The following is a 12,972-nucleotide window of genomic DNA, read 5'->3' on the forward strand; positions in this document are numbered from 1 at the left end:
GTTCCAGAAGTTACAACCAGCAATGTGCCTGTGTTTGTTCTCCATCACAGACCTGAGTCTGGGTCTGTCTCTTGAATGCCTTTCACACTCATCCCTTGAAATAAACGAGGTCACTTTTGCTATAGAAATCTGTCACTTGTCTGATTTGAAAAAGAGTTTTGGTTCCAAAAATCAGATTTAATTTGTTAAGTTACACTAGGATAGTGAAAGACATTGCAAACTTCATTCTGCCTGTGTTGTTGGACCACCACTATGACTTAAAAGTATAGCTATATTCTTGAGATTTGTTTGTGTCCTTGCAAATAAAAGATAAAGGAGTTAACTTATCAGCTCACTAGGCTTAGAAGGAGATTATTATGCCGAGGAAGTTGGGGTTCATACTGAAGTGATGAAACATTCAGAAGTAACCCAGATGTTTAAAAATATTTTTGCTTGTTTTGTTCTACAAGTGTTACTTGGCGTGATATAATGAAGCAGAATTATGTGTTTCTATATGCTGTACATAAAAAATATCTGGGAATGGAAACCATTATTAGAGCTGCTAAATATAATTCTGTTTTCTAGTAATCCTAGAAAGGTCTTTAAATATTCATTATCTAAGTGGTGTGGACAATACAAATCAAAAGAAATTTGTATGAAGTTGGGCTGTAATGTTGAGTAATTGCATTTAGTTTTACATAGCACTGTAAATAAGTGTGTAAAGTGTGATCTAAGAGCCTTTGAACCTTTATGGAAATTTTAATCTATATTTTAATATCTTTTGTTCTCTTTCTACAGAACATTCTGGCTTTAAATCCCCGAAAACAAACACATGCAACTCTTCACTCAACTGCAGCAAAGAAACAAGTCAAGAAGCAATGGAAAAGGAATTCTGACAAAAACTGTTCAGTAAGTGCACATATATCATTGCATCTGGAACATGTTTATCATCGCATCTGGAACAATCATTGAGGCTGAAATCACAGCTGTGTGAGAAATCAATTGGAGTTTCTTGTGTTATTTAGTAGCCACATTTGGCTTCTAGTTTGTTCCTGTAGATACAAAGTTACTTTGTGATGAGCTGTTTCTTTTTCAGAACCAATTGCATTCCATACTTTTTTAATTTTTGGTGATTTTAGTAAGTGTTTGATGCAACTTTTGTGCCTTTTGTTATGGAGTCTGATGTGTCTCTCGTATCACATCCCGAGCCACGCAGAGCCCTTTGATTTCCCTGGGCAGCCTCTTCTGCTGCTCCCTCCTTTTCTTTCTGTATTCCAAGAGTGACACTGGGCAGAGCAGCATTCACTATCCTTTCTGAGACTTTTAAAGCTAATTTTATTTTGCTACAGAAATAGGGGAGCCTATTGTATGTACCTATTTTATATATGAATAAATATATAATGCTTAGATTAAAACATGACTCGGGATTTTAAATATTGTGTGTTGTATTTTTCAGGAAATAGTTGATCTTAGGATAAATTTTTTTTTTCTGTAAACTGTATATACTCTTCAGTATTTCTGCCATTAGATATCATCATTTTCTCTCTAGGTATTTGAATTCCTAGTCTCAGTGTGATATTTGACTAATCCTATCAGATGCTTTTTGTCTCTTTGATCTCTCATCTGATTAGAAGGTTTGTAGTGTTTTTACTGTCTTCCTTCAGGTTGTCTTACATAATCCTCTAAATTCAGAAATCTTTTAGGTAGAGTACTATTTCCCATATGGGTATAATGATATTGGTGTCTTTTCATAGTGTTGTCAAAACACCTTCTCCCACTACACAGGAAAATTCAGATAGGAAGTTGATTTTGTTTGTAACTAAAAATATGTCATGCAAAACCCAACAAAACACAAACCCAACCAAAAATGCCACAAAGTTCCTAAGTTTCTTAAAATCATGAAATCCAGTATGAGCAACAAGTACTTGCTGGGAGGACCAACCCAGGATATCCTTAGCATTTCAGCAATGCTCTTAGTACAGTTTCCTGTTTTGTAGTATTGATTGTAAGAATCTCTTTCTTGCTAGAGCTAATATTCCTATTTTCTTGTATTTATTGGCTCAGATAATGTATGAACTAGAAACTTACGTATGTGAAAACGCTCTGTTTGTGAGCTTGGATGATTATTTTGGGATGTCTGATGCAGATATTGCCCACAACTGTCTGTTGCTGCAGCACAGAATGTTGGGCCACTTAGCAAGCGGCTTCTGGGCAGCTGCAGTTTACACTGTTGTGTTTTCAGGTGACCTGAAATCAATACCGGGCTGTAAACGCCTCTGTTTTCAGAAACTGTTAGGAAGCTCAGGTATCCATGCAGCAGGGCAGCTGGGCATCTGTGTGGTAACCTGATTACATGTTCCACTGTAAATTATCCTAGTTAGTTAAACTGTAACATAGAAATATTTTATTAATGGGTGTATTAACACAGATTTTCTAAAGCATCTAGGCTTTTAAATCACTCTGTTATCCCTGAGCTGTTCTCCATGTCAGCCTTGTTTGGTTTTTGTATTCAGTTTATTCATAAAGTGTTTGATATTTGCTGTTGATTTTTAAAGTGCATGGTTTTCTAGAAACTCTTCCTGTGTTCCTGCTGTTAGCTGTATGTACCTCATGTTGTCTCAAATATTCCTGGATCCCCAAGGTCTGAGCTTCTTGGGCTGTGCAAACACCACTGATTTGGGTTCATTGCTAGCTTGCGTGCCTTGTCAGGATTTTCAGTTGAAAGAAATTCTGAATATTGCCAAATATTGCAGGATGATGTTTTGTCATAGGCTTACAATCTAATAAACAACTTGGCTTTATAGTTCTGCAATACTGCTGGGAGATCTGTGCAGTTACTAGGACCCTGCCCTGACAGGGGTCTGCTCATGTGGTACAGTTTACAGGATTAAAGGTTAGAAAGAAACAAATGTGTACACGGGCAGATATAACTACCTTCATCACACGTAGTTCTTGTACTGCATATTATGTATTATTTAGTAGAAACATCACATAATTGAGTTTGAAAGCTATTATAAGAAATGTAAAGTGCTAGAAGGAACTGTAAAGGGATAGTGCTTATTTTTAGATGGGTAGTGGTCCTAGTTTTTAAAACTGACAAACCTTTCTTCACTCAGAGATAGTAGCTTACTTTTACTGTGTAAGATTTGCTACACAGCTTACTATAGCAGAAAAAGCCCTGAAAAAATAAAAAAAATTCAAATATATGTCTGGTCTCCCATTACATAAAAGACATTAGTAAAAAATAAGAGACATTTTACATTCTCCAGATCATTGTTGTTGAATGGTTTTGATAAAAAAATAAAACAAGATGGTAGAATCCTTTCCTAGCCTCCTTAAATTAAGAAAGCTAATGTAGGAAAGGATTCATTGAGCAAAATTTTCTGTTTTGGTCTAAAGAGCCGCTGGTGATAATGTTTAGGCCTGCTAATGAATAGATCAAGCTCCATTTGAAGTCCATACGAACTTCATTTGTTTCCATTTCCTTAAAATCTGAATTTGGCTTCTAGCTTTAGATTCTTTTAAAGCTGTTCTGATGCTGTCTTTGCAGAACTACTGTTGAAAGGAAGGTGGGAGTATGAAAATACAAAACTAATTAAATTAACAGCCCTCAAAACTCTGAACAAAAGCTGCATCTGCTGAGGCATGCACACAGTGACTTTGTAATGTCTAATACACTTCCAGATGGCAGACTTACATATTTCTTCAGAATAATTACACAAGTGAAATTTTAACTCCTAGCCTGCTCTGAGACACTTTGGGTTGCCCATTTAATGAGTTCTGAAGTGGAAACTGAATGTCAGTATCTTTCCTCAGCATTGGACAAGTATTCTCCTAAAGGAAGGTTCAGTTATGCTTTCAGTGAGTGCTATCTTAGCAACCAAGCGTTGCTGTAAAAATGATACAGCAGTAGGTGCAAGATTAGTCAGCTTTCCTTCAGAAATTTTAACTCAGAGATATGTATCAGAGTAGGAAAACTCCTTATTGCTGTGTCACACTCAGTAACAGCATTAGACCTAAGCATTAAGCACTCTTGTTTCTTATGAGTCATGCTGAAAAGGGGTATAAACAGATGCCTCTAGTTATCTGGGGGAACAAAGATTTCTGTTGTCCAGAAAAAATTAAAAGTAGAAGAGTTTTGAAATGGCTGTTCTAATAGTAAACGTTAAAGAAGGGTGCAAAATTTAGGTCACATTAGGTCATCAATTTACAGATAAAACAAAAACAAAGGGGTGAACTGTGAAACTGATTTGCTTTGATTTCAGGGCTTTCCTAAGTAGTTCAGGATTGTTTAGACTTTGGAATAATGTATTTATTTGTGGTATCCAACTCTTTATAATTCCATTTGTCTGTGTATTTTATGCTTGCCTACATTTAGATCACAAACTAGAGGGGCAGATGTGTGCATTTGCATTGCATCCAGCACACTGATTCCCATGCTTTATGAATAGGGTTTGTAAGCATTATGGGATGAGTTGTGCTTTTACCTTGTACATGTGCAGGTTTTTAATTTAAATGAAATTCACCTCCACAGGTTTTATAAATTGACTTGTCACTGGAGAATTCAGTGCGATATTTTAGTCCAGCCTTCTTTTTGGTAATGAAATCTTGTAGTTACCTACTAAGGATAGGTGAGAAGTTGATATAGATCCACCTATGTATTCAGACTTTCTTCAGTTTCTGCATTTAGAAATAAATGTAACATTTGCTCCAGATGGAAATGCTGGAAGTATTTCAACAAGACAAGAAGGTGAAAAGGAAATGGAGTTTAAATTGGTTTGTAGCTAATTGCCATAGCCTATAATAGTATTGATTTTCTGGCAGTGGTAGCATTGTTCTTTGTCCTTACATGTGCTAAGCCTGATCAGCATTGTGCAAAAAGAGCCTCTCTTCCATGAAATTTTGATGCTCACCTGTTTGTTTGTTTGTTTAATTTTTTTTTCCTTCTTTTTGGTAGAGGCATCACTTTGGGAAAAAGGCTTTAACTGTACTATAGTTCTTTCCAGCCATTAGAGAAAACCAAATTATTCACCTTGTCTTTTTCTGTACGACTTTAAGTGCAACTACCCGATTGCTTTGTGTTAATGATGGAGAGTGAGATCTGCAACTCATTGCAAGACATAACAGCTCATGTTGCTCTTTACATTCAGAGGACTTAAAACAGTAGTAATAAGAGCTTGCTAAAATGTCCTGTGGCTGTAACTGCTATATAAAAACATCTGTAAGAAGGAATTATTAAAAAAAAGGTGTGTAAGTACCTCTTGACATACAAATGTCCAAGCTTGCATAGAAAAATCTGTAAACAAGATGATCCTTTCTCAGCTATAATCAGTTTGTTGCTCTTAAGTGTTGCCTTCCAGTGAGGTGGAAAACGTTCACATGATTTTTGTCCCTAATCATGTATCATGCTTACAGAATAATCCAGTTAGCATTTCACAAATAACTGATGGTTTGAAGCAGAAATAGTGCAAATTGCAGACAAGTAGATATGAAACCCAGTACACCCAAGGCCTGAAATCAGGAACTTTAATGAATAAATGCTTTTTCAGTGAATAATTTGTCCATTTCTAGACATGTATTGATGAAAGATTCTATATTTATAAATAAAAAATAATCCCAAATATTGTAAAATAGAGAACACTCATTAAAGGAAATCAACTCAATTATATTTATAATCTAAATGTATAGTTTACCTTTGCAAATATTTATTTTTGTCTTCATTGCATATGAATATGCAAGTTTAGCTCTTTCCTGAATGGGTATACAATGGCAGATGTCTCTCTAATCGCTGCTCTATTCAAACATTAATTGGTAGAACATATGTAGAATTCTACTAGTCTGAATAGGTATAGGATAGCAGCAGTCTTTTTAATCACATCACTATTCAACCACTAATTGGTGTGATGATTAAGGGACATTAGAGGGAGCACTTTGACATCTGATTCTTTGAACTGATGTCTGCTCGAGCTGCGCTGTATTCATCATGGCCAGACTGATTTCTTAAATAAAACGCTCTGATTCCCAAATGTGGAAAATATTGCGTTAGGATCTATTGAGGTGATTAGGGAATTTGAGAATGATTCTTATATTTAACTAGTGATTGACTGTATATGCACAAACTCTTCATATGAATAATACATGTGTTACTGAGTATCAGAAAGAGCTGAGAAGTAACATCAAGAGATTTTCTCTTTTCTCATAGTGTCAATAATTAAATATTAATACACATTTTAAAATGTACCAGTTTAATCATTTAGCAGTCAAATTCCTACTCATGCATTTTTTAGATTAACTAATTACTCTGCATTTTCTCCTATCGATAGCATATGCTGGCATTTATAACCCTTCCACTGGAATAAAGTGGTTTACATGTTTATATATATCGCTTATACTTGCTCTAAGAAATGCATATTATGAATTTCCTTGAATTTTATGTTTTATATTAGTTGCAATGTCTTAAGGTGTTTTCATTAGAGTATCTCAATAGCTTCTAACTTGCCTGGCTGCAACAAATTAGTGGTTTTATGCATGTTTTCTGTGTATTAAATTGTAAGTACTGGGTGATGGCAAGTTGTGCCAAATGCTTTCTTAGTACTCTTCTGGAGTGCTGTGCAAAACCACCTCTAACCTTTTAACTGCTTCTGTTCAGAGTTCCTCAGGTTTGGTGTTCCTCATATTTGATTTGGATGATTCCTCTTCTATAGAGGCGCATTCGCCATTTAGTGAGCAGTATTTAGTTCCAGGTGTATTTCTGATCTTAACCATTTCAAAACGGAAGTGTTTCAGAGCTGCAGATTGTTTCGTTTTGCACATACATGACAAAATGAAAAATGCCTGTCTGCTGAAAGTGCTGAATTCTAGGTAAATCCAACTTGTTCTCCTTCATTAAAGCTGAGTAAATGAGAGTAGAGATAGGATCAGAAACCATCTTCACTGTTAACTTTCAATTTCTGCTTAGTATTACATACTTTCAGATGTGGACTTCTGTATACTTTCCTGTGGTTCCTGGATGGAGATAAAGGTGCCGTCTTACCCTGGTGTTTAGGAAAACAGAAAAAATACCAAGAAGACTAGCTTCTCTTTCTTCAGACCCTCTACTCCCACCTTTTTTTTAATTTTATTTTTTAAGCTATTGCCTACACTGAAACTAAGATTGTTCTTTCGTCTACTAGACTTTCCTCTTCTATAGTGAAAGCCCCTCTCCACTCTGTTTAGAAAGGATCATGAGCTTTAGGTTGAGAAATTTTAAGTGCTTGTACATTGTTTCTTGGAGAATCCTGTACCATTGTTAGCCTGTTAGTAATTACTCACTTCAGATCTATTTATAGTGTCTAGGTCCTGGACGACACCTGCTCAGTAGAAGTAAACGGAGCTGGGAGACGAATTTTAGTTTGAAGGAAGCAGGATAGCTTGCTGAATGCTGTGTTTTAAGCAGGGCTTGTAGCACTGTCCAATATTACATTGCACTGAAGTGTCCATTACAAGACCCCGCTTGTAGTTTGTCTGCATCTTTGCCATGTATTTGGATGAAATTTTTCAGTACCGGTCCATTCATTCTTTTATGCATATCAGAAATGCAGTCATAAATGCATATAAAAAGATTTTCTTGATTTAAGTATGAATGAACAGGGCTGGCAGAAAAAGCTGTGTCTTTTAAAAAATCGTGGTTGTGTTATATTTAAAAAGAACACTGACATCCTCATGCTTTGAAGCAAGGAAGTGTAACAGACTGGAAATTACAAAAGTATGTTAATGCAACAGAGCTGTCCAGAAGCTTTAAAAACCTTCTCTTGGTCAGTTTCTGCTGCATTTTTATCACAATGTACAGTCAGGCGCAGAGCAGGTAACTGCCTCATCGCTTACAATATTCAGTATTCTTTACTTACAGTAGTGTCCTGGTTTCAGGAACTCCTACATTTTTGGTAGTGAATCTCAGGAATTATTTGAGATTTTCATAATGATTTCTTTGTTGTTTTATAAACTGATACATTGTTTGAATACAGTGTTGAAAATAGACATAGTATCCTATTGAGAATCAATGACCAGAAATAATCTTTTGGGTTCTTCAGTATGCAGAGATGCTAGGGACTCCTTGTTGAGGCACATTCCCTCACAAGTCTTTCTGGCTATGTCCCTGTTCCAGCTGTCTTGAGAAAGTTACATGTATGTGTTTTCTGCAGTTACTCCTTCCATCCTCAGTCACTCCTGATTAATCAACAATTATCTGGAACAATCACTCAGCAGAACTTTCTTTTCTCCTCTCATGTGAAGAACAGGACTACAATGTACTGTTTCTTAATTGCTAACTGAAGTGGAAGATGTTTTCTTCTGCAGAGCTAAAGATCCTACCACGTGCATTCCATATGAAAATGGAATCAAGTTGTAATTCATGGCTTTGTTTTTTCCTTAGAAAAATAAGTTGAAGTATTGCTCATGTAGCATCTGAGAGGAATGTTATTAACATTGCTAAGGCAAGTCAATAAATTAAGAAGTATCCAAATGACTTCCTGTATAGGTGCTTTAAAGGATATGCACTATTCAGACAAGACTGGTAAAGTTTATGTTAATAATGCAACAGATGGTAAAAAACAGAAAGTGTAAAACTGAAACTTTATGATCAAAATCACTTGAGGGGAGGATAAGAAACTCATTTCTTGTGCTAAGAATATGCTATAGCGTTTCCTCACAGCAGGTTTAAATTTGGCAATGGTTGTAAATAGAAATCAATCTCATCATAGAATCAGAAAAATAAAGGTTTGGGAGGGGTAGTTAAAAGAATTTCTGGATTGAAGTCCAGCTAGACATTTCTTGACAGATATTTGTATAACCCATTTCTAATGGCACCTGATGTAGGAGACTTCTCGTTCTTGTTAGTGTTCAATCAATGCAACAAAATTTTTCCTAAAATATACTGTATTTTATTTGTTGAAGATCAAATCATAATCTTCTACTACTACTTGAAGAACAATTGATAATTGTTCACTTTTTGTATAAATTCTGTTATAAAATCTTTGCTATCTCTCTCTCTCTCTGTCAATTTATCTGTCTATGGATGCTCCATCCTTGGAAGTATTCAAGGCCAGGTTGGGGTTTTTTTGGACTAGATTATCTTTAAGGTCTCTTCCAACCCAAACCATTCTAAGATTCTTTTATATGAGAAGATTCCTGCTGGATATGCTTGAAGTTCTCTATTTTCCTTCAGCTCTTCTTTGCTAGTCATGTTTTATGAAACTTTATTTTTTGCTTTTCTTTAGATTTTAATTTCCTACATCTTTCTCTAATCATGATGATGAAAAACGACACAATATTTCACCTGGAACCTAGTTAGCACCAATGAGGGTGAAATAATTTATTTGCCTTACCACTGAACTATCAGACATGTGCTGTTCCTTCTGCAAGAGTGTTGGATTATCTTGTGTTTATGGCCCAAATTCTTACCCGTTAGTTTGGTTTGATTTTGAAATTTTCTTCTTGCCTTTTAAAATGTTTAATATCTCTTCCTTCCCTGTTTCCCTTATTCCACCAAACATTACGACAGTAGAAACCATCAGTACATTAATTTTTTCCAATTAACCAAGTCACTGAGGTCTTGCATGAATCATGAATCACCTTGATTCTGGTTATTTTTTGGTAATAGAAAGCAACCCAGGGGTTGTTTTTCAGTTAGTTGCACACTCACTGGATATTTTCTTTATCTAGTCTACATTTTTAGTTGGCCTATGAAAACGTGCTGTGGAATACTCAGGGGGAAAAAAAAAAAGTTTATTCTAGATTTGTCACATCTACGGTGCCAGTTATTCAGGAGTTTGTTCATCCTCTTAAAGACAGAAAATAAGATTGATTTAACAATGTTTTTACATGCCCATGTTGGCAATTTTTATGTCACCTTATAATTTTTAATAAACGTACTCCATTTTCTCTGCCTGAGGACATGATTTCTATTTTCACTTCTTCTATTCTTTTTTTTTTTTCCTTCCCCCTCCTCTGTAAAGGGAAGCATTATGTCTGTCTCTTCTGACCTTTTGGAACCACAAGCCTTCTGGTGGATGCAATTGATAGTGATCCATGCATTGCTTCAGTTAGTTCCTCGATGACTCAGTGATACATGAGCTGCATCATATCTGTTTAAGAATAAATAAATTCCTAAACCTCTTTTTTTCCATGCTCAAGCCTGCAATCCCATGTTCTTGCTAAAAGTAATTTTTTTTAGTGGTAGTTATGGGTATACCATGCTATCTTCATAAAGAGAGCAGGGAGGGCTGTTGACTCTGCATCACTTATTTGCTCTTTTGTGCATAATCTGTACTTCTCTTCATTTTCTATTTGCTTCTCATGTATCTAGAACAGCTTCTTACTATTTTTTTACAATTTTTTCCTCTTCTTTTTTAACTTAAATTTGCATAACTTTCTGATTTTATTCCCACAGTGTTTATGCAGTTCATTTATACTTAGCAATTTATCTACTCTAGGTATGTCATAGTTTCCCTGCTTTTATGATTTTGATTTTCAGGCTGTGGGGGGAGAAATGGTATGATCACAAAGGTGTGTTAAGAACACTCTTTTGGGTGAGTTTTTGTTTTGTTTGTTTTTTGTTTGCTTTGTTTTGTTTGTTTGTGGTTTTGTGGGGTTTTGGTTTTTTTTTTCTTTTTTTTTTTGCTTTGCTTAGGAATAGTTCCCCTTGTGAATATCTATAGGATTTGCACTTTCTCCTGCTTTCCTTTACTGATCAGTATAACTCTCAGGAGACATACCAGAATGATCCCTATCTCTATTGAAATTATATTTTCTGAAGTTCTCATCATCTCACCATCCTCATTCTTTTACCCTCACCACTTCTGTACTTGTAATTGATTGTAATCTATTTCAGAGATATGTCATTGATTGTAAGACACTTTGACTTTTTAAGTACAGCCTGGAGACCACAGATCCTAATAATGGTAGGGTGCAGGTGTTCTTTGATGTGATAACTGACAAGCTTTGTTTGTAACAGTCATTTAATCAGAAACACTAATATAGAATTTTAAACAGTATCAACTCTTACTAATTCTGGTATGTATCTGAATGAACTTTATCCCTAAATTTAAAAAATGGATGAAGTAATAGAATAAACACAGACTATAATGTTCATTAATTTTTTTTTAGTTAGTTCAAATAAATTCAATAGAAGAATTGCCAAAATTTGTTTTCTAGACAAAGTGAGAAGTTAAAAAAACTATTTAGATCTCTGAACTGGCCTAAACAGTTCAAAGACATTAATTTTGAGAAGATTATTTTTAATTGAAATGTACAAAAGTTATTTGGAATTTGAATCCCAATTTGTAAAGAATAGTTTCACACTGAACTGTAAAACAATTTCAAAAAGAATATTAGGACTATGAGGATTACCCATACGGAGTTGAAAAAAAATGGGATTGATTGACAAAGCAGGAAATACAGAGGAAAAAATGAGAACTTTCAAAAGTCAAGCTGAGTCACTCTGGGTCAAAGAAATTAAAACAAATAGTAAAAGGTTATTCAGCTATATAAAACAAATAGTAGAAGATTCTTAAGCTATTTAAACGAAAAGAGCTAAAATAACAAGCAAAGTCAGTGTGAAGATAGGATTAAACATCCTAGGTATTGTCTTAAGTCTTTGTAAGTTGTTGTCCTAGTTTCACTAAAATGGGAGTAAAGCAAGAGGTGGCTTAATGGGCAGGCAAGTGCAGAAGTTGAAAATACCCCAGACAGGCCAGAAGGAAAACTTGGAGTGTTTTGTGTTTGAAGTCAAAGGGACAGAACAACACCCATAAAAGTGTCACAGAAAAATTGACATGTGAAATTACAAGCTTTGTAGTAGAGCAAGTTATGTTACTTGATTAAAGAATAGCCAGTGCAGTTTGTGTATGTCAAAAGATAGAGAATTGATGAGCAGCTCTCACTCTGTTGGTCTTGTATTGGCAGCATGCAAAACTTCGAAAACAAATTTTGAAGCAGAGATTTATTAAATGCATTAAGGTAAATAGAAGATAGAATAAGGCATATTGGGCTTTATTCTTACGGATTAATCGTGACACTGACAAGGGTTTTGAGTTTTTATTTTTGAAAATTAATAATGAAATGTTATCTGCTTAGATGAGAATAGTAGCATGGAAAAGGAACTGGCTAGAGAGGAAATGAGAGTGACAAGTGCTTAAGAAAGATCTGGGCTTTTAGCAGAGCTTGTTGTAGGATCAGTCTTCAGATTCATAGCATTTAATATTTTCATTAATGAGCTTGACATAAATATTAGGAACATGTTACAAGAAAGTCGACAGGCACTGTCAATACAGAAGGGACTAGAACATCATAAAGAACTATGTGACACTGAAGTTTAGAATAAAAAAGGTAAGAATAAATTTAATAGTACAATTAGGAGGCTGTACAGCCAAGGGCTGAGGATGAGAATGACTAGGAGCCTAATGGCTGGAATTAAGCTGGAAGAGGATTTAGAAATACCAGCTGATCAGAGGGTGATGGTTCCATCAACTGTGTAAGAAAATCTGAATGTGAACTAAATGTGAAAGCAAGAGGTTAGCTGTGATCGTCCAAGTTGACACTTCTAGTTCCTGTATGCTTTAATGTTTTGGACTGTGGCGTCTGAGCATGCTCAGGTATTTGTACCTGAGCACAAATATGCTGATTGTTACCTGTTAAAAGCGAAAATTAATAGTATGTAGAATAAATTGCTTTTAAATCACAGCAGATACATAATGATGAGTGTCATTGAAATGTTCATGGGGAAAAATAGTTCTGCCTTCAAGTAAGGATCTGAACAGTGGCCAGTAAACAAGGCTGCACACTAAGCCCAAATGTTGAAAGGCTCATGATTAGGTGAGCCCTCTCTGTTCTATATTCTAAGTCATGAAACACTTCTATGTAAAACAGCATCTGATTGTATAATTAAAACTGAGTTTTCTGCATGTATGTGCAGGAGCCAAATAAAGTTTTGAAACCTTTTTTAGGCACTTTAGGTGC

General features: G+C 35.2%; 1 protein-coding gene across 7 annotated transcripts in view; it reads left to right on the forward strand.

Annotated features, from left to right (window-relative positions):
• The window catches only part of DPYD (dihydropyrimidine dehydrogenase), a 359,733-nt gene that overhangs the window by 20,478 nt on the left and 326,283 nt on the right, over positions 1-12,972 (forward strand). For all 7 annotated transcript variants that reach the window (XM_048312842.1, XM_048312847.1, XM_048312848.1 and 4 more), the window contains exon 2: positions 778-888. In XM_048312842.1, coding sequence (XP_048168799.1) covers positions 778-888 — 111 coding nt within the window. The remainder of the gene's footprint in view (positions 1-777; positions 889-12,972) is intronic.

This window comes from Corvus hawaiiensis, chromosome 9 (assembly GCF_020740725.1).
Source record: "Corvus hawaiiensis isolate bCorHaw1 chromosome 9, bCorHaw1.pri.cur, whole genome shotgun sequence".
In the NCBI taxonomy this organism is placed as follows: domain Eukaryota; kingdom Metazoa; phylum Chordata; class Aves; order Passeriformes; family Corvidae; genus Corvus; species Corvus hawaiiensis.